The 20304-nt window shown below is 34.0% G+C and overlaps 4 protein-coding genes and 1 long non-coding RNA gene across 13 annotated transcripts; 2 read left to right on the top strand and 3 right to left on the bottom strand.

Moving 5' to 3' along the window:
- Window positions 1–35: 35 nt before the first annotated feature.
- On the top strand, window positions 36–1182 carry LOC114878352 (WASH complex subunit 3). The gene is made up of 4 exons (XM_029192077.2): window positions 36–263; window positions 363–527; window positions 605–870; window positions 1028–1182. The coding sequence occupies exons 1-4, from the start codon at window positions 213–215 to the stop codon at window positions 1089–1091; spliced, it is 546 nt and encodes a 181-aa protein (XP_029047910.1). The 5' UTR covers window positions 36–212; the 3' UTR covers window positions 1092–1182.
- On the bottom strand, window positions 1175–2194 carry LOC114878377 (60S ribosomal protein L44). Its single transcript, XM_029192129.1, has 4 exons — window positions 2107–2194; window positions 1549–1722; window positions 1341–1457; window positions 1175–1264 (listed from the first exon to the last, which is right to left on the bottom strand). The coding sequence occupies exons 1-4, from the start codon at window positions 2107–2109 to the stop codon at window positions 1244–1246; spliced, it is 315 nt and encodes a 104-aa protein (XP_029047962.1). The 5' UTR covers window positions 2110–2194; the 3' UTR covers window positions 1175–1243.
- Window positions 2195–3182: 988 nt separating this feature from the next.
- LOC114878368 (nuclear polyadenylated RNA-binding protein 3-like) lies at window positions 3183–10637 on the top strand. Its single transcript, XM_029192116.2, is given in 7 exon segments — window positions 3183–3398; window positions 3400–3482; window positions 3484–3535; window positions 3537–3563; window positions 3565–3678; window positions 7465–7636; window positions 7772–10637. Coding segments are annotated over 7 exon segments (717 nt in total). The 5' UTR covers window positions 3183–3197; the 3' UTR covers window positions 7840–10637.
- Window positions 5197–7437, bottom strand: LOC114878359. Of its 3 annotated transcripts, none has more exons than XR_003789741.2 (4): window positions 7155–7437; window positions 7016–7064; window positions 5415–6888; window positions 5197–5289 (listed from the first exon to the last, which is right to left on the bottom strand). It is a non-coding gene; the product is annotated as an uncharacterized LOC114878359 (long non-coding RNA). The 3 variants fall into 3 exon arrangements; XR_006829246.1 differs by having other exon boundaries at window positions 5197–5479; window positions 6102–6888; XR_003789742.2 differs by having other exon boundaries at window positions 5197–6230; window positions 6549–6888.
- A 256-nt stretch (window positions 10638–10893) lies between the features above and the next one.
- On the bottom strand, window positions 10894–20187 carry LOC114878330 (embryonic polarity protein dorsal-like). Of its 7 annotated transcripts, XM_029192033.2 has the most exons (11): window positions 17999–18988; window positions 17714–17934; window positions 17402–17645; window positions 17189–17332; window positions 16930–17120; window positions 16709–16847; window positions 14473–14565; window positions 12735–12897; window positions 12399–12643; window positions 12144–12310; window positions 10894–12073 (listed from the first exon to the last, which is right to left on the bottom strand). In XM_029192033.2, exons 1-11 carry the CDS (start codon window positions 18048–18050, stop codon window positions 11936–11938), a joined length of 1797 nt encoding a protein of 598 aa, XP_029047866.1. In that variant the 5' UTR covers window positions 18051–18988; the 3' UTR covers window positions 10894–11935. The 7 variants fall into 7 exon arrangements, with proteins under 7 accessions (XP_029047866.1, XP_046140951.1, XP_029047845.1 ...); XM_046284995.1 differs by lacking the exons at window positions 10894–12073; window positions 12144–12310; window positions 12399–12643; window positions 12735–12897; window positions 14473–14565 and adding exons at window positions 18995–19443; window positions 20085–20187 and having other exon boundaries at window positions 14720–16847; window positions 17999–18085; XM_029192012.2 differs by lacking the exons at window positions 10894–12073; window positions 12144–12310; window positions 12399–12643; window positions 12735–12897; window positions 14473–14565 and adding exons at window positions 18995–19276; window positions 20085–20181 and having other exon boundaries at window positions 14720–16847; window positions 17999–18085.
- Between the last annotated feature and the right edge of the window lie 117 nt (window positions 20188–20304).

Raw genomic sequence — 20304 nt, 5'->3', positions numbered from 1 at the left:
TGCGTACTGGAGATGCGTAAAGAACGAAAACTGGTCTTTTCGCAGTTATGGACCATTATGGACTCTGCTGAACTGCGATATATATACCTGCTGCTAAAAAATTTCGATTCTCAGTAGACACCATTCTATTGTGAGTTTTGCATTATTCGTGGGAGCGATGCAGCCGAAGTTTATGATTTTTGACAATCGGACAATAAACGCAAGAACGTACAATGAATGATTACAAAATTCCGATAATTGAACCAACTATCGATTACACAAAGGTGCACATACTGGATTTTGGTTCTTTTCTTAAATAGCTATACGACACATTAGAAAATGTCACATTCTCTAAACTGTGTATATTGCGTTTCTATTATTAGGTTCCACCAATTAATCAGAAGAGAACAATTTCTTTTATTAATCATTTTATTGTACATACTGTAACGTTCCTTAATAAATTTGCATTGTCATGTGAAGAAAGGCTATTTGAGTTTGAAAATAAGCTTCAGAAAATTGAAGCTTCGTTAGAGATTTTAGAATCTTGGGTATGTCAAGTTTTTTATGTCTTAATAAATAACGAAAATTACAAACAACATTTAAATGGTTTGTCCATTCTTTTTAGCTGTCATCTGTCCCTAGTTTAGAACAAGATCAAAGCACAAAAGATGTTATAGAAAATAATAGTACTAAGCAAGAAGAAAAAACTGCAGAAATAGATGAACCTGACAATGATAAAGAAGATGAGCCTAAAAATGTACAGATTGATGAGCAACCAATAAGTAAAGACCCACGTTATGAGAAATATTTAAAAATGATACACTTTGGTGTACCAAAAGGAGCAGTTAAATTAAAAATGGAACAAGAAGGATTGGATCCATCTATATTGGAGTAAGTCTTAATCAGTGTTCCCAAATTTAAACGATTGAAGTTAAATTTTCCACTAACACATGTTTTAGAATATAACCTAAACATATGTTTCAAAGTATATTGGAACAATAGCATCACCCAATATATTAACATAGTCTCTATTTGTTTATATTAACAGTGATTCCCAGCAAATAGTTTCTAAGCAGAAGTCTACAAATAATGGTGAGAATAAAGCAGATTAAATATTTAGTTATGCTAATATTATTAAGCACATAAAATATTTTCACGTTATAAAATACAGTTAACAAAAAAATAAACAACTATACAAATTCAGAAGGATTTATTTCATTTCTTATTAAATACATTAGAGAAATTTAATATACATAACTTCACCCTAGAACTGAATCATTTGTCCCTGAAAAAATATTGAAGGTTAAATTAATATATGAACCATATAAGTTTGTAACAAATACTCAATATTGTATGCTTACCTTTCTCTTCTTGTCACCTCCCAGTTCAAAATGTTTACATCTTTTAAGAGGAATCTGTTTTCTGTATTTGCATTCTGTACATTCCATTCTTAAGACAATCTTTTTTGTAGTTTTTGCCTACATAATGATAATATTATTAACATCATAATTCATATCTTATATAATACTTAATTCTTATCTTTTTAATTATTAAGAAAGTAAAACTTACCTTCTTCCTGAAAATAGGCTTAGTTTGACCACCAAAACCTTGTTGTTTACGATCGTAACGTCTTCTACCTTGCGATGCATGACGTTCTTTGCTTTTCTTGTATTGTGTTACTTTATGGGGCTTGTGCACTTTGCACTTTTTGCAAAAAGTACGTCTTTGTTTCGGTACATTAACCTGAAATTATAAAAATATTCAAAACACACATTGCCGTATCCTGCCTGTTTGTAAACCTACGATTAAAATTACATATAGTTTTTGAACTGACAATTTCAATAATCTCCCAAATATCCTTTTTTGCTTAATTTAATGTAATGATCTTCCTATTTCGCTATAAAAGAGAAAAACTGTTGTATTAATATCACAGTTTGTCACTTTTAAAGGTTATGTTGTCATCAACACAACATTGCCTCATGTTTCATAAAAGCATAAAATATTTATTTCATTATGTTATAAACGACAACCTTTTAATAAAATGAAGCTTTGAAAGTAATATTGTTTAAAGATTACGAGCATAATCGAAGATATACAACACATATTTTCACTTAAAACTTTACCTACCATCTTGGATGATTAGAAAGGAAAGGAAATATACTCTAACCGGAAACTGGCATGTATACATGTTTGCGCATGTGCGCAGGGCATACGCCGTATAAAAATCATAAATTTAATGCTGTTTTTTACTTAAAAATATAAATATTAGCACAATGCTTAATATGATACTGTTTCGTAAAATTCATTTTGCATGAAATCATCATAAAAATAGATATGATTGTTTTTAATAGCTTTAAACGTAAAATTTCGATTGCATATACGCCATTAACAGCTAGGATCAAAATTGGTTTAATATATAAGACATGAAATCAATAATATCAATTATATTGTATAATTCTATTACTTCTGTTTGCATATGATTTATAAATTATTACTTATTTAAATAACATAATACGTACGCATCTAAAACTGTATAAAAATTGAAACAATCATACGCAAACGTGCAAAAGTGTAAATATAGAATATTAAGGGCAAAATTCTTTTACCTTCACTCTTTATTGTCTCATTATGAAGCTAAGTAGCAATTATTACGTAATTTATTCGGCTTTAATTTATTTCGGAAAAAGAAAATTGCTACATTTTTTACAAGAACGTAGCTTATTTTAAGTATATGAAAATGTTACAAGTTGAGGAAGTATTAATTAGTATATTCAGCGTTGAATGTTGGGTGACAGGTGTGCGTCTGCGTAATTCAAAAAGTCACTCTTTTACCTACAGAATAATTCCCGCCATGATGTCCATAGTAGGTCATATCGAATATATGCTTATAATTCTGAATATATATAAAAATAATTATATTGTGTTATATAAGATTGTTGTTTTATATAGCGTATTCATTGATTTTTTATTAAAATGACATTCAAAATAATATAAATGTTTGGTAGCGTCACAGCTTATTTGAATCCAGTGACATAGCCTCGAACCAGACGGCAAACTCAGGCTACGAACTCTCGAACCCCTCGTCCTCCGCAGGATTTAATTTTATTTATACGTCATATGGATGGATTAGGTGAGAATCTTTTACAAGAAATAATAGAAGATTATTTAGTGTTATAACCTTTCAATTTAGGTGCAGTAGTAGGTCGAAATATAATATTATGATTTCAACCAATCAGGCATTTATCGAGTTTCAAACCCGCGCCATCTTCATTTTTGAACAAAGCCAGGTTGGATGTGCTAGGAGCGAACCGAGACCGGGTAGTAGTCCGCTTTGCGCTATTCGCGCCACAGTCGTCAGTACTCGGCACTCTCCACTCGTGACTAGTTCGACTCAGTCTCACCCTCCTTCCCCTTCTCTCTTTCCCCCCTCTGCCCCTTGGGTTTTCGCCTGACGACGCTGCTCTCTCGGGCATTTCGCCGGAAACCGACGCCGCGCGAGGACAGAGTTTTGTTACGTGTACACATCGCTCTATCTTTTCCACCGTTTATAAGAAGACCACTCAGGCATCTTGCCCAACGCATCTATTCACCATGAGCAGCAAAGAAAACAACGAGGTCGCCGTAGAGAAGGTGACTGAGAACGACAAGGCTTCCGGAGACGCGAAGTGTGAGATCAAAGGAATGAAGAGGCCGGCCGAGGTGAGTTGTAGTACTTTTTTCCCACCTAATTTTTCATCGTACAGTATTCTTGATACTTTATCATGATTCTACGTAAGCATACCCATACACACGAAAAGCACGTACATGCCGGCTTGCACCATGCTTCCGCGCCACGCTGCTTCGGTCACGGTTATTGTCTACAATTTTGGATTCATATTTATATAAGCGAATTGAAAATTCTGTAATCGTCAATTATCTTCCAATGAATTTTCCCAATTCGCGAAATGTATTTATAGATTCCTATTGCGTTCCCAATCAAAATCAGTTTCTGAATTGTGCACGCAATATCGTTGTAAGTCTCGTGAACAATTCGGTGGGCGGGCAGTCGAGTGGCCGTTTCAACCGACTGACGGCATGGAAGAGAAAAGGATGCCGGCCGGCATTTTCATTAGGCTCTATATTTTCATAACATCAAGAAACAGAATTGTATCAATTTCCCCCCTGTAAACAGGACAGGAATGTACACAATCGTAATGTTTTCCTGATCGAGCGCCAAGGGACGCCATCATATTTCGCGTGGCTCCCACGAGCACGATAGTTCGGTTGATCACCCCTGTTGTTACAATGTCGTCTATAATTACCGATCTGAATTTAATGTTTCTGGCTAACATCAGAATTTACAATTGATTAGTTGTATTTTGTTAAAATAAACATATTAATCAGGCGGGATCTTGGCTACTAGCGCCATGTGCTCATTTCGTACGGTTTCGTATTAAATGTTCTTTACTTATACGCAGTGTTTCAAATAAATATCGCTCTAAATATAATTTACATTGCTCGGTCAGTCATTCTACATAATGGACGCCATTTTTTACTTTGAGTATTACAGTTATAGGTAGGAAAAGCGAGCATCCCGCGCATTTTTCCGACCGCCGTTGCTACCGCCACCGCTCTGTGGGTTTCCATTATGGCGCCCGAAACCAAGCCCGCGTTCATTGTGCTTTCTCCCTTACTCGTTCCATCTTCTCCTTCCTTCCTCTCATCTCTTCTCGTTCTTTCTCGCGCCTTTTCTCTCTCACTCTCTCTTTGTCGTAATTGATCGATAATTCGTTGTAAGAGGGTTAATCGTGTCTGACGGACGATCGATAGACTAACACATATCTCTTTCAGGTCGACGTGTTGCTCTGAAATTGTTTACCGATCTGCGTGCATAAACACCGTCCCCGAAGGCTTTCCTTTCTCGCTTTACTTTTCTCTCTCTGTCGCACTGTGTCTCCCTGCCCGCGTCTTTTGCCCGCGTTTGGTTCTCTCTTTCCATCGAAAACCCCACGCGCACAGCCAGCAGCTAACGCCATGTATTATATACCCGTACCTCTCCTGCTTCCCTGTCTTTCGTAGTATGCCGCGTAGTGTTACAAACCTTCGAGAAAACATCGTGGCGATTTTTCATCTTGAATCGGACCGACCGACCACCATTCGGCGTCGTGATAGGGAGCTGCTTATTTTTAGTCGATAATACATCGTTACGACTGTTTCCATGGAAGTTACAAGGTGAAATTCTTAGCCGAAAATGCCGGTATCTTCGATAGTTTCCGTTCACATTGGTAGAAAGCCCTGTGGTGGTGGTGGTGTCTTCGCCCAGGAGGAATTCTATGTCACGTGGAAACCATAATTATACGTGCTTCTTATATTAGATTGATACGTTATTATTTTATTACTACGCCTAGTCACGTTTGTTCATTTATCAATTCGGAGATAAGAAAATTTGATAATACCTGTTTGTTCTTCTTTTTTTTTTTTCACGCTTCGTGTCGATTGCAGTAAATACGAGTGTTTTATCCTACATAAAATTTGCTTTCATTCTGATTTGATATGTTACCGTTGCGCTCTGATTATGTAGTTACGTAGCAAATATGATGAATGTTATTTACAACTCACGGACACTATGGTAGAGGCGAATATGGAAGACGGGAAAAAGGCGGGAATTTCAAATAACACTTGAAATCTCAATGTATTTGTTCAATATTGTGACCTTATACGAGACCTAACATTCTTTAATTTATTGCAATAAAAAATGAATATATTTTTTCTTATGGAAAGCAGGAACATGGATCTTATGTTACTGTTAATGTATCTTATTGCGTAGATTATTATTATTTCTATTGAAATTTGTTAGTTTTCTGTTCTGTAGCGTCGATTAACTTTCATTCGTATGTAAAAATCTCTTTAATAGCACAATACGATCAAATTAATACGTGTTACAGAAGAATTATATAACGAATTGTTCATGGCTTACTCGAGTCGAGAGAAGTGAAATGAATCTATGCAATAGGTTATAAGCGTTGGGTTATCTGGAAAGACCTCGTGATTAGGAATACGTTGATAGGTAATCGTGTTTGTGGGATAACAAATAGCATCGTCGTTTCATGACCACTAGACGTCTGTACGTCACTGTCACTTACCGTTCGTTGTAAACTACTCGACAACGCCATGAATGCATATAGCGGTAGTAGCAGTTGCCAACAGATTCTTGTTCAAAGAAAAAGCGCATCAAGTTTCAGAGGGACGTATCATAATCGCTCTGTACTATCCTGAATCACAGCGGTTTTATAAATTACAAGTGTCCTTTCTTATAGTAAGACGAGACAAGAATATTATTTGATGGGTGTTGTGCTTACGCTTCGTTACAATAGCTTGAGTAACGTTAAGATAGTAACCATTGATTTTTATTATAGAGATTAACTTGACATTGATATTGATACGTTATGCTTAATCATCAAGTTTATGAAATGAGATATTACGGTCCGTTTGATAAAGACGTATGTTAATATGAAACGTTTTACCTTGAAACAGTACGATCTTGATGCCTATGATTTGTAATATTACTATTGGAATTTAATTATACGTACATTGTCTTTTTTTTTCCATTTATCTTGAACTTTAATATTTAGATTGTTTTTAATAATTTTGAATTTCACCAGTGGCTGTGTAGTCCATGCACGATATATCCAGGCACGCTGCTTCTTCGTGCTTCTCTTTCCCCTTTTCGTGTGCTTTACGCAGCACGAACACATCCCTTCTACAAACATGTATCATAGCGTCTGCCAATCCCTACGTTTACCCCCACCACCTAGTCTTAGTCGATTCGTCCCTTTGATTGGATGATGCAGTTCTGCGAGTTTTCTATGCCCTCTTTCCTCGTATCGCCGATATACACACGGCGCGTGTATGCCATTACGAAAATTCACCCTGGTCATGAGGAACGCTCTTTGAACAGGAGTTTAAGGTGCCGACATTCAATGCTCGTGCGAAGCTTACACTTTGCAAAACATTATCGTTTCGCTCGTGTTTGTTGTCGTTGAGATTTAATACTAACCTCTTAGATTCAGCTTTCTGTCTTCAATCGAACGTAATTTGATGAGATACTATGTTTAAAAATAAATTAGATATTAAACGTATATGAACGTACAAGTTATGAATCAATAAACACATTTTTCCATTGTTTTTAATATTACCATAGTCATATTTCATGGTTCTCTTCCACTGAAGAATTCCATCGTTCTTCGCGTCTTCCTGTTTCGCCATATTTTAACGGAAAGTCCCCTCCAGTTTCTTTCCGTATCCTTAGGTTTCTTGGCGGGAAGGGAATCCTCTTCGTCCGTTTCCCCTTCCACCTTATCGTTCGGCCGTACTTACGTTTCTCCTTATCGCTTGAAAATTCTACCGTTCTTTCAAATATAAAATACATATAATAATAAAATTTTGATTTTCTTCAAATCCGAAGTATTATCATTTGTTATTCATTCGTAATTTATTTTATTTTAGGAGAAGAACGATGAAACGAAGAAACAAAAGAAGGAAGAAAATGGTGATGGAGAAGTAGAAGAGGAAGACATTGAAGAAGTCGAAGAAGAGGAAGAAGTTGACGGTGATGGGGAAGAAGACGATGAAGATGACGATATACCAGAAGGTGAAGAAGACATAGAAGAGGGCGAAGGTAAATAGAACATTTTCTAGTCTATTACGTTTCTATGTATCAATAAAGGCGTGTATGGGTTTAGATACAGTAATATAAATAGTGTAATCTGTACGCGGAGGAAGTTGTGTATGAATCAAATCTTTGTGTTTATAGATGAAGAGGAAGATGATGCAGAAGGTGAGGTAGAGGGGGAAGTAGAAGACGATGAGGAAGACGCATAATGAAAAAGGGAAAGGAGTATGTAAGTAAGAAGGGAGGTAGGCACATGGCATCGTCGTCGATCTTCGGCAGGTCTTCTCAGCAAACACTTACTCTCATATTGAGTGGTTGGTAGCAATGTTGATTATCCATCGTGCCCGAACCCTATTGCCTCCCGACCTACAAGTAAAGATTACCACCTCACCGGAGTTGTGGTGGGCTGACACACATTAGAGGCAGCCGCAATTCTACTGTCTTGGCTCTTCGCAATTCTGGTCGTCTAGCCATCACCAAATACTGTTAGGTAGTTTGAATGAAAACAATATATTTGTCGTGAGGAATAGTGAACGTCGATTTCGTTTAATACCCCAAGTCGTAATCGTAACGTTTTATACATTGCCATTGTACGTATTCCTATGCCGGATATATCGTTTTACCCAAACCACCTTACTAACTGGTATTTGCCGTCATCTGGCTTTCTTCGCGGGACAGTTTTATAACGAAAACTTATTTAAGATATAAAAAAAAAGCTCTATTGTATTTAAATAGTGTAAAATGAACAATTGTGGGTGATGATTTTTTTTACATTTGAAATCAAATTTACGTTTGTAGTTCGACGAATGTCTCTCACCTTGTGCGCATGATCGATTTTTTCTTTTTTGACCTATAACGTGTATTTGCAATGACTGCAGGAGCGCGAGCAGTTTAACGAAAAAGAAAAATAAGAGATAAAATGAATTAAGTGATGCGTAAGGCAACAAAAATAGCAAATAAATTCATAAAAGAAAAAAAGAAGAAGAAAACAGGAAGGACATCTCTCGACATTCGATGTACACTAAAAAAGAGTTTTAATAGTCTTAAAAATTCTGCTGCATGCTCCTGTTCGATCTAAGATAACAGGAATTTAAAGTTAATATAACGCGCTCGCGCCAGGTAGTGTGGATGAGTAACGTGTGACTTTAACATTGCATAATAATTATACATAGTATGTATAAAGTTATGGAATAAGAAACATTTTATTATTAATGATATAATATTATGTAACGTAATGTAATGTGGAGAGGTTGTTACACTTTAGGCTTGGAGTATAGAGTGGGGAGAGAATTTTTGGTACAGACACAAATATTACAGAATATTATTTTTTAGTTTCTTCAAGCAACTATTTCATTTATTTAACACATAAATTTATGTGGTCAAGTGATAATTTAAAAATAAATTATATAGGAGGATTCCAAAAACATCATTAGTAAATATATATACATATATATATATAAAAGAAGAAATCAATGACTCTCCCTATTCGACTGCTCTCGTCCGAGCGTAATTCATTTGATTTTATGTACTGTGGTTTTATTTTAATTTCATTATCATGGACAGCACGTAGCAATGATTCGTTGATTGTCACAGAACGAGTGCCAGTATTTCTTTATTACAATTCCCCTTGTATATGGTGATCAATGTCTTATTAATGACATACCCCACAGAACTCTAATCCCTGTTTGGTCATTTTTAATACATTAACAATACGATTCATTGGTTAGCAATCAATTGAAAGATACTCCTCGTTCTAGAATCGATGGATCGTTGTAAATGATATGTCCATGGTGTACCACTTAGTTTGGGAGATTGGTAGACAAAACAAAAGGGTGAAGAGACATTGCGGTTACGATACCATTGTACCATAGCTGCATAATAAATAAAGGTAACGATAATTTGAATGCGAGACGATGTCCCACGTTTTAATGTACAAATATTTTCGAATGAGATAGTTAAATAAAACGCAGTTAGATCAGAGAAAATGATTCGTTCTCGTAAGTAGTAATGGGTTTAATATCCGAAGACAAATTAACAGTAATGGCAGTATTAAAATAAGAAGAAGAAAAAAAAAGTAAAACTGCTATTCGTGGACTGAATCCCTGCTACACATTGAATCCGAGGAGATGGCGTGGACTGTGTGCGTAACACGTGTTTATATACAATAAATCCAATTTATTCGATATTGCGATGACAAATAAGCGAATAAGAAAATCCGTGAATACCGTAAATTATATGTGTAAGAGAAGGTATAATAATATATAAGAATTATTGTACTCTGTGTTTACAGACCATACCATCTCCAAGATGACTCTGTTAATCTACGATTTTATACACAATCTGCTGCTGTATTTTCACGTGTACACTTCAAGATAGTACCTTGACGATCATTGTTGACAAAGAACTATCTTAAAGTACAGGTGCCTGAGCAAAAAATGAGTACTTTAGCGTTCATAGTATACAATATACATACACTATAAGCATAGGTCCATTTAATTTTATTAATAAACAATACCAAGCCCCGTTTGCAACATGTCCAAAAGATATGGAAATCGACTTGCGTTTTGTACTTTGAGCCAAGAGATTACGGAACTATTCTCTGCTCCAGTACTTGACGCGATTCTGAAAATTCTTTGCTGGTGCTAACGGGTCTTACAATCACAATCAGGCTGATTGCCCAGATACCGTTACATCCCTACGTTTGTTAGGTAAGCATTAAAGAAAAGTTGAAAAAAAAAAGAATAAAGGGAATCTAAGAATCTTAATGAAAATCTGGTAAATGAAAAAAAAAAAAACGTGTCACGAAGTAAACGTAAACGAAGAAATCCTAGGCTAAGAATTTGGTTTGTGTGTTCATGAGTCTTGTTCAAACTACTTTTGTACAGGATACCATTGCATCATCACTCTCGACGTAACAGTAATACCGATACCACAGACTATATTTCTGCCCATTCCATCAGAATTGAACTTTCATTGTATTTTTAAGTAAATACATTTTGGAAAACAACACAGATGTTTTTTTATTCTTCACGAGATTGTGAAGGAAGCGCGTCTCTTCCCTATATTTATTATTTATGATCATTGCATAACTCATTCTTTTTTAAGTGATAATTTAATATTTAGAAAATGTTTTTACTTACCTTGTACATACATAGAAATTAAGTAACTATGTGTAGCAATGTTGTGTAAATATTGAAAACCAATTTACAATAAAATATGATGTACGTAATGAGATGTGTGATATACTGGATTAAACACTTGAATTTCAATGTCCATATTTATTTACATATGTAATTGTATATAAATTACAATGTACTTTTAGATACACTTCTGTATGTAATTAAGATTATATACTTATTTGTAACCACATTTAATATTAAGTATTGTTTATTTATAAAACAATTTGTGTGATAATAATTCCAAGATGATATTTTATGACACCAAAGTATTACAGTCGCAAATATTGTGTGTGCGTTTGAGTGTGTGTATATATATATATATAAAATCCAATAGTGAAACACTCTTTTTTCCTATTTAAATTGTAAATTATATAATTCTAAAGTTAAAAGTAGAAATTTATTAAAGTATGAATGAACGTACCTGGACGGAACGTGTATTGGAGTTTTTTTTAAATCGAATGTACATATAAATGGAAGCAAGAGTATTGTGTTTGTATATTACTTCCAATACAAAAGAAATATATTTACAAACAAGTTTGTAGCAGACGTAAATGCGTAAAAAACAAAGAGTTAAACATTGCATGTAAGCGTATGAGATGCGTAAAACAAATAAATTGTGCGCGGGTGTTTATTTTTACTTAAAAAATATACTTTGTACGAATATTGCATGCAGATTGTCTTTTACAGTATACACTGTACTTTGTTCATCATGAGTTTTATTTCATGTATAAGAATAATTCTTATTGAGACTATTTGTACGCATGTAGATTATCGTACACTTTGATCACAGTCACAGCATTTTACATATCACTTATATTCGTAAATATTTTTAATCTGTGATATTAAAAACATCTTTTTTTTTTTTGGAATTCATACAAAAAATATTAACTGTGTTTAAAATTAATGATCACTCGGCGAGATATTCTATAAGATTACGTAAAGTGATTGTTAATGTTTTACAGTAATGTACTGTGGCATAATCACAACCAATTAAATATTAATTATATTCACAGTATATGAATTTAAAGGAATTTTCATGTGAAGAACAACATTTATACAACGTATTTTTCATATTGTTATTTTTAGATTAATAAAATTTACGACTTTTTCTAGTCGTTCATTTCCTTTACGTTGGCTTGTACAAATTATTTAAAGTGCACAGCTCTTGAATAGTGTTGTTAGTAATTCTTGTAAAACTGTCGGTCATGTTGTTAGTTTCTTCAACGTTGTTCGCTTCTGTATTCGCTCCAATGTTTGGTTCCACCTAAATTTAAAGATTACTTTAGTTTCTTATTTATAGATTAGTGTTAAATTAGCTTATACAGATGTATTACCTTAGTAGAATCCGAGATGGATAATCCACTGGATAGATTTTCGGACAAATGTGTACCGAAATCATCGAACTCCATCGAACTAAGCTGATTGAAACTCGGGTCAAAATTGTATTGCTGACTGTCCATGTCTAAAACACTTGTGACATCTGTTCCTTTCACTCCACCTACTAAAAATACAAAAACATGTGAAGCAATATTTTAAGATTAAAAGCGATCCATTGATACCATAATGTATATAAAGTTTACTTATATTACCAGCATTGTCCAATGTATGCAATTCTGGATAGTTGGATGTTGTTCTGTTTAACAGTAATTGCTCATGGGGTTGTAATGTATTCTGTAGGTATGGATATTGTTGTGCGTGGGCGTTGATTGAAAGTTGTTGTACAACTTGACTGCTTGTTGGATGATACTGTGGTGACAATTGTGATTGAATAAGAGTTGGATTGTATGGACTGTATTCTATAGGCGATGGAGTACGACCTGGTGATACTTGAGGCCTACATGGTACAATTGAAGTTTTTTTTTAATCCATTATTTTGTAAATTATTTTATTTTATAAGAGGTATGTTTGTAAAAAATTTAACTTACCTCAGAGTTTGCATAGTAGGCTGTGGTTGAGGATTTCCTATAGAATACATTGGAAAGGATCCTCCACTTGCCACTTGGCCTCCATAAGGGGATATCCTATCCATTGGTTCTGGTTTTATAATATTAAAGTTGTACTGAATTGGTTGGTTTAATATCGCAGCATCTACAATCACGACAAAACAAATAATATATCTACCAACAAAAATAATACAAAGACAAACCATTCGACATTATATTAATTAGCGTGCACAGTACTTACAAGCAACGATAACAAAATACACTTAACAATCAACATGCGCATAAAAGTTGCAAAATAAAAACACATACAAAAAAGAAATGTATTAAAATGAATTAATGATTAAGCAAAAGCTTATTAAAAGCATAGTTTTATAAGATTAGTTAACACAGTGCATACAATTTTATATATTTTCACTCCAAACGTCACTCTGTGTCTTGTATCGTAATAAAAAATACAATTAATTAGATTAGCAAATATCAACAAACTAAACTATGACCAAAGATTATGTCGTACCTGTAAACTTTTTATATATCTTTTTAATCTGAAATTGATTGGGAGCAGAATAAAAAGCAGAATAAGTAATTGTACATGTATATAGATAAATATATTATGTATATGTATTGTACAATATATAGATATAATGTTTATCTTTAAAAGAAGCAGTTTATAAAAATCTGTATTGCCATACAAATATTGCACATTATTTTCGTTCCTATTATTGTAATGCTGAGTATCTTAAGTACAACATTGTAATACGAGAGCAGAGTACTTGTATAGTATTAAACTTCAAACTGTACAGTGAATTTTTATAACATGTTCAGTTCATTATTAACAATGTGCTTCTGTCAGCATGTCAATGGATATAAAAAAAATAGTATCCATTCAAGCACTTATTGGTAGTAACTACAAAAATACAATATACTTTATAATTGTACAAGGTCACTGCCCTCCAATCATTCAAGTACAAATTTCAAATGTTTATACAAAATACGTTCTTAGAAAAGTATAAAACAAGATTTTTCGTCAGTGCGTGAAAATATATATGTATATATATATATATATTATATATATGAATATAATATTTCTTAATACAATGAAGGTTCTGATCCATGAAAAATCTCCCTTTACACAATGGAAATTGTTTGGTTTTTTTGTCCTCACTTTTCAGACTATTTAGGCACTATTAGACACAATGTTCAACAATAAATATACAAAACATTAAAAGTTTGAAGTATTTCCATGATGTAAAAGAACTGGATTAATCATATGGTTAGTATATGACATGATTTGAGAGCGCTAAAAGATGTGATATCTTGACAAATTTAAACTCGCAATTCGTAAAAATACCGTAAACATTGCTCTAAATGTACAAATATTCCAAACCTCTAGAACTTCCAATAAATTTTCTATATTCGTTACAACAATCATTACAACAAATAGGGCTCACAGACCCCGTTGAAATGCACAAAATGGTATTTTATTGCTGGCATCATTGCAACAGCTTTATTACACATTCTCTTTTCAATTTTTGTAGAGAATAGTGTAAATATCAATATATGTAAATTAGTTGAAATATAAAGAAGTAGAGCCAGCAATTTCGCATGGGTATAGTACAATGTACTATGAAAAGTTTTGAAGATGCAGGAATGCCAATGGCATCGTTTAAACCCACTCCCGGCAAAGCTGTAGAATTGTAGACAATTTTATAAAAATACTCACGCTTCTCAGCTTCTGCCTGTACATGCCTCAAAACTAGCGCATTTGGGCTGTTATTAAACTTTTGTCTCTTTCGCCTTAACGAATCAGGATCATCTATAAATGATTGTACATTAAGGACGTGATTTATCAAACATTTCATTAATTTTCTCTGTAGATAAAATGATTTTACGGGTTCCCGCAAAATCTTTTTTTCGCTATTAAATATCACACTTTTGAATTAGAAAGTCTGTGAGTTGTTAAAAACAAATAAAAACTATAAATTAAATGCCTATTCTAAGACTAGAAACAAAGTGATGCATATAAATTTGAGACACCATAAAAAAACTTAACAAAAGTGTCATAAATAGTCAAAAGCAATATATATGCTTATCTGTAGTATATAAGAAATAGTAATACCATAAAATTTGACTAAAGGAACACTAAACTCTTTGGTAATAAACAACAAGTTTTAGCTGAGTGTATACTTCAGCTATCTTATAGGATACACATGAAAGACAATTGAAAAAGAAGAAAAAAACAATTTGTACCCCGACTAGAATAGTGTCAAATTCGCTTCAAAGCGTTTTTGGTTAACGTGTAGCATAACAACTTTTTCTTTTTCACAAACAGTGTTACACACTAAAGCTGCCAAAATTCAAAGTCACAACTGCATAGAAGCAGCCTTTCATCAATCACAATAATGTTTAATCTCTTAAAATATATCAGTTTTCTTCTACGATACTATTCCAGAAAAGAAACACATCACTCTTAAATGGAAGTACGCTAGCAAACATCATAAGTATGAGAACAAATTATGTTTCCTTCTTGTCAGAGAAAATTTTCCCACCCTCTACAGGGCTATAATAGAAAGACATTTCATCAAATTCCGATGCTGTCGCATGCGGAGCCATAGCAGTGTATAATGCATAATGTTCAGCTTCTGTCAATTCCATTCCATAAGGTGGTGTTACATCACCCTCTAGTCTAAGAGATTTAATACTAGTGTTACTGGTAGCATTAAGTCTTGGACTTTGTAACTGTGTACCATCTGGTATATTATTTTTCATTAAGTATGAAACTTTCCCTGGTATATTCAAAGATGTATTGCTCTCTTTGGATGCATTCGAAATCGTGTCTTTATCTGATTTGATTTTTTTTGCAAATAATTTTGAGAACAGTCCTTGTTTTGATGTCTTGGTTAATGTACCGGGTAAGGAGGGTAAAGTTTTATTTGGTGCTTCGATATAAGAATCGGTTGTCATGGGAGAGGATATAGGACGAGGTAAAAGAGGCATGGAAGGCATTTTTCGAATACGTTTTGGTGGTAAAGGCGGTAATCTCTCTTCCGTTTCCTGCGTTCCATCTCTCTTTGCAGTTACCGGAGGCGAAGGACAAGACTGATTTGGATCTGGTTTCGGTACACATACATCCTCGTACTTTCTGTCATTCGTTACGTCAACAAATTCTATAGGATTTTTCATGGCCATCTGTAAACTAGTATACGTCTGATTGTCACAGACATCAATGTCCATTGATTGATCAGTTGTATTCTGCTCAAGTGCAGCCTGTACCAACTTAGTATGCGTATCGGCATAAATCTGGTCCAGTTCGGCTACTTGTGTTAACAATTCATTAAACGACTTATTGCAATCGTCTGTCATTTCAGTTTTAAAATCTGCCTCGTTATCCTTTTCCTTCAGACACATTTGACCTTTCTGTACCCATTTTCCTACTTCAGAATAATCAAACCAATCAGATTTGTTTTTGGACATCTCTGAATTTCTTAATATATCATTATCAGTACTATCGGATTTAGTACGAGTTAAAGTTCCTGAATTAGTATTATCCATATCTTTGTTCATATAGTTGCTGTCAATTTTGTATATCTTATTCATTTGCTCATTTTCCATAGTTTTTTCTGTATGAAACGGTACTTCGTTGTTCTCGTAATCTATAATTGTACTTTTTGTGTGATCCATATTTTGTGCATTATTTTGAGCGACTTCGGTACTTCCATTACAAGAATCTAACGTGTTTTTTACATTATATAAATCATTTAAAGCGCGTAACGCAGAAATCTTGTTATTCGACTTTTTTATACTGAAATCATTATTATTAAATTCGTCGATGTTTCGCGCAAGTTTCGGCGTAACGTTTGATAGCAACGCCGATTCGGTTGCTAAAATTTTACCAAATGTACTATAATCTGTTTTCTTCCTGGCAAATGCTTTCCGTAAAGACCAGAAAGCAGGCCTACCTGCACCAAGAGGTAACATCTGAAATGGTAATGGTTCACTTGTTGCGCCATCCGACGGTCTTTTCAATTGGATGTACACCTGGACTGGTTGATCGACCTGTTGTATGCGATAGGTGGGTGTTCTGAACGCGATTGCTGTCTATTAATATAGATTAAATTTAAAATTAACATGTGTTTAATACACGATTATATATATCAAAGTTATTAAATATAATTCGTACTTGTTTATGTACATGAGTAGGTTGAAAATCACCAAATCCTTCCCAAACCACTTGCCCATCTTTCTCCTCGAAAAATCTAACTTGTATATCTTCTTTAGCGACCTTTTCACATAATAAAATCATTTCCATACCACCAGCAACTGATGCACTGCAATGACTGAGCTTGCATATTACAAGGTCTGACATTGCCTCTAAAATAATTAAGTATAGTTAAAGAACTGATTGCTTGAGAAATAAATGTAAAACATAATTGGCTTACTTTTATCAAATATAGGGTCAGATACAACCGGTGGTAATTGGATGTTAAACTTTCCCTTTTGTGATCCTTCTAGGAAAACTTGAAAACATAATCTTACAGCATTTAAATCAATGCTGGTAGGCTGTCTTTTGTGTTCGAACCCAGCTAGAAGGAAAATGTAAATTTCGTTTCTGTTAAATATGTCGTTTCAAATGCATGAAATTTTTAACTTACTTCGAAAGGGATCAACACGAATTTCTTCTCTTATTCTAAGTGCTTCTTCAATATCTTTTTTCTTAACACATTGAATACCGAGATTTGCAAACGTGACCGTCATATTTTCTGATGATACTTCAACTGTACAAACACCTCGTTTACATGCTTCTTTCCCAACAAGATTATGAGGATGAGGTCTGTACGGTTGATCTTTTGTTACACACGATACTACAACTACAGCACGGCCTTTGTATCCTACTATCTACAATTAATAGATCTTTTAAAGACAATCAAAGACAGAGATCTTACCTTTTGATTCTTACTACTTACCCTTATACTAGGAAATGTTTTGTTTTCCGGTGTACTATTTACACCGGGTATACTACCAGCTGATCTGCCCTCGCATTCATAGCGAAAGCGTAAAGCTTTACTTGCTGGTTGTTCTATTATTTCAACATACTGCAATGGCCGTCCAATATTCATTTCCACCGGTAATTGCTCCTCCCTTCCGCTAGCCTCCACAAATTTAGGGTCTGTTTGGATGACTTCAACTGTGAAATTATGATATTTAAAATACGTTCTATAGGAAGACATAATGAAATTGTTAATACTTACTGACATCACTTATATTTATATTTCCATCGCTCATTCCATGGAATTGTTCCATGGCTCTTAGTGGTTAGAACACTGAACAGTAGCCATCTAAAATATTATCTCTATGGTAATTTTAACAATTTTCATTCGAACGGTTAAAAGTTACAAGTATTTTTTAAAATGTTTTGAAGATCATTGAAAAGAGAAAACGTGACGACCACATGATCTATATACACTTCACAGAAACTTCGTAGTTTCACAGATAAAAATATTTCGCGCGCATTTATCAGTGGTTGTGAAGTAATAAATACCTAGGAATAAACGAAACGATAATGCAGGAGGAAAGATCGACTTGAGAATTTATTTCTTGTCGATAATACTGTGCATTCAAAAGTGTGTATCACACATATTGGCGGAAAATGTTTATGTCGCAATACATAGGATGATTGACGCACAACGAGTTAGGCGTAACTTATGATTAACACTATTAAATGATGAACTGTAGGGTAACGAGTATGCAAAGAAGTTTCGTATTCAACTATTGGACAGCTGTTCACAGGTATACTTCCAGAAGCACTGCACACAAGTGTCCCAAGGGAAGAGAAACGAGAGTAGAGGGCGAGGAGGGATGCCACGCTGATCCAATCATTATTTTGGGAAAGCCTAGGTCCGTACGAGCCGTGCAGCTATAATTAAACTATCGTAGGACAATGTGACGAGAAAGACTTGCCTGCAACTCGATCAACATAGTAAGGCACTTTCGAATCTGAAAGTACACGCACTAGGTGTTGTTTTCCTTAACAGTAAAAATGTCTTGTCAAAGTTTCTTAAAGAAACTAAATGCACGTTGCGCGAAATAATTGTAAAAATATAAGATGATTCTTCGTTCAGATTGTTTAATTACAGAACACTGCTGCGCACACCATCCGTACACGATATAAAATCGTGCATGGTCGTGACTAGAAACAAGACTTAATGCAGCACACCATTTCGTTCGGACTTTGCATTGATACTGACCTGTTCGTTAGTTTCAACGGTAGGAGCAAAGTAATACATATGCTCCGTAGATACGCGCAAGTACTACACGTATTTCGACGAATCTACATTCACAGTTACTAAATGGAACGACATGTATCAATATGTGTAATATATGAATATTACGATACTTCCTCGAAATTCGTGTGTTGAATGACGTCGATCTCTTTCTATATCTTACAAGACTTGTTTCTCCTCCTATTGTCGATCTAATTTTTGGTAGAAATATCATTTCTGTCTTATTCGTCTTATATCTCGGATCTCCTACAATTAATTTGAAACTAATCAATCAAAGATAAATCTGAATATATTTATGATTTATCGAATTTATCGTCTGTAGATTAAAATTCAGGGACGTAGGTAGTTTGGTTCTACTTAGGTGCTTGGCACAGGATGACTCATGCAGACACGTCACATTATTTTGTTTTATTCTGCAAAATTAGAATAATAATGTTAAAATTATGTTAAATATATATTGATTAGTATAATGCTAAGGATTATATGTCATATTTGTTAATATATGATATAATGGATAATACGTGTAATTGATCCGAAAATTAACTTGAAATTCTTCAAACTTCATTTTCTGGAAATTCTACTATTAATTTTCAAATAAATTGATATTTTACCTAATTCCTAGCTTATAAAGTGTTTTGCGACGCAAGTATAATTAGCTGCCAGTTTGAGATTACATCGTAAATCAGATCTATATATTATATAAGTTCTAATCATTTCTCGCACATCGTCGTAGGTGTACTCGATTTATGCAATTCCACGAAACAGCAAATTCAAATCATATAGTCACGATTCGAATAATCAAATATCAAATCCATTAAACAAGAGTTGCAAGATTGATAAAAAGTATTTAAAAAATTAAAGATACAAACGCAACGTATAATAATCAAGACATATAATTAGAATATATTAATTGCATACGGAATTTTAGAAAAATGCATTGTATGACGCGTTCCACAGATGGCGTATCAAACACTATTTTAATAATTATTAATAAATTAGTAAGTAGAGGTAAAAATGTTGAAAGAATATCGTTAGTGAAGCTTATTAGACTTACATTGGTTAAAAGGAGATGTAGAGAAAGGATTATCCCCCATTCTCCCATATTTATCCCTCTTCTTCGTTATATACGACTATAGGAAGTTCTAGGTTAGGCTTTCCCTCGGCTCTTCCGGTTTCTCTTTGCGTTCACCAAAAACCTGAAGACAACTGGTGGGAGGTTCTTCCCCTTATAAATACTTACCCCTGATACATATGAGCGCGATGATTCTGTTTTG

Source organism: Osmia bicornis, chromosome 3 (genome assembly GCF_907164935.1).
Source record: "Osmia bicornis bicornis chromosome 3, iOsmBic2.1, whole genome shotgun sequence".
NCBI classification, from domain to species: Eukaryota; Metazoa; Arthropoda; class Insecta; order Hymenoptera; family Megachilidae; genus Osmia; species Osmia bicornis.
The sequence above is the reverse complement of the archived record's forward strand: the minus strand, read 5'-3'. Positions and strand labels throughout refer to the sequence as shown.

What these genes read in the sequence shown, in the direction of transcription:
- LOC114878377 (XM_029192129.1), bottom strand. An exon ending in AGCCTATTTTCAGGAAGAAG is followed by an intron (nt 1,458 to 1,548) that starts GTAAGTTTTACT and finishes ATCATTATGTAG; the next exon opens with GCAAAAACTACAAAAAAGAT. An exon ending in GAGGTGACAAGAAGAGAAAG is followed by an intron (nt 1,265 to 1,340) that starts GTAAGCATACAA and finishes ATATTTTTTCAG; the next exon opens with GGACAAATGATTCAGTTCTA.
- LOC114878330 (XM_046284995.1), bottom strand. Translation starts at nt 18,050, where the DNA reads ATGGAACAATTCCATGGAATGAGCGATGGAAATATAAATATAAGTGAT. An exon ending in AAACATTTCCTAGTATAAGG is followed by an intron (nt 17,646 to 17,713) that starts GTAAGTAGTAAG and finishes TATTAATTGTAG; the next exon opens with ATAGTAGGATACAAAGGCCG. An exon ending in TCGTGTTGATCCCTTTCGAA is followed by an intron (nt 17,333 to 17,401) that starts GTAAGTTAAAAA and finishes TTTTCCTTCTAG; the next exon opens with CTGGGTTCGAACACAAAAGA.
- LOC114878352 (XM_029192077.2), top strand. Translation starts at nt 213, where the DNA reads ATGAATGATTACAAAATTCCGATAATTGAACCAACTATCGATTACACA. An exon ending in CAACTATCGATTACACAAAG is followed by an intron (nt 264 to 362) that starts GTGCACATACTG and finishes TTCTATTATTAG; the next exon opens with GTTCCACCAATTAATCAGAA. An exon ending in TTGGATCCATCTATATTGGA is followed by an intron (nt 871 to 1,027) that starts GTAAGTCTTAAT and finishes TTATATTAACAG; the next exon opens with TGATTCCCAGCAAATAGTTT.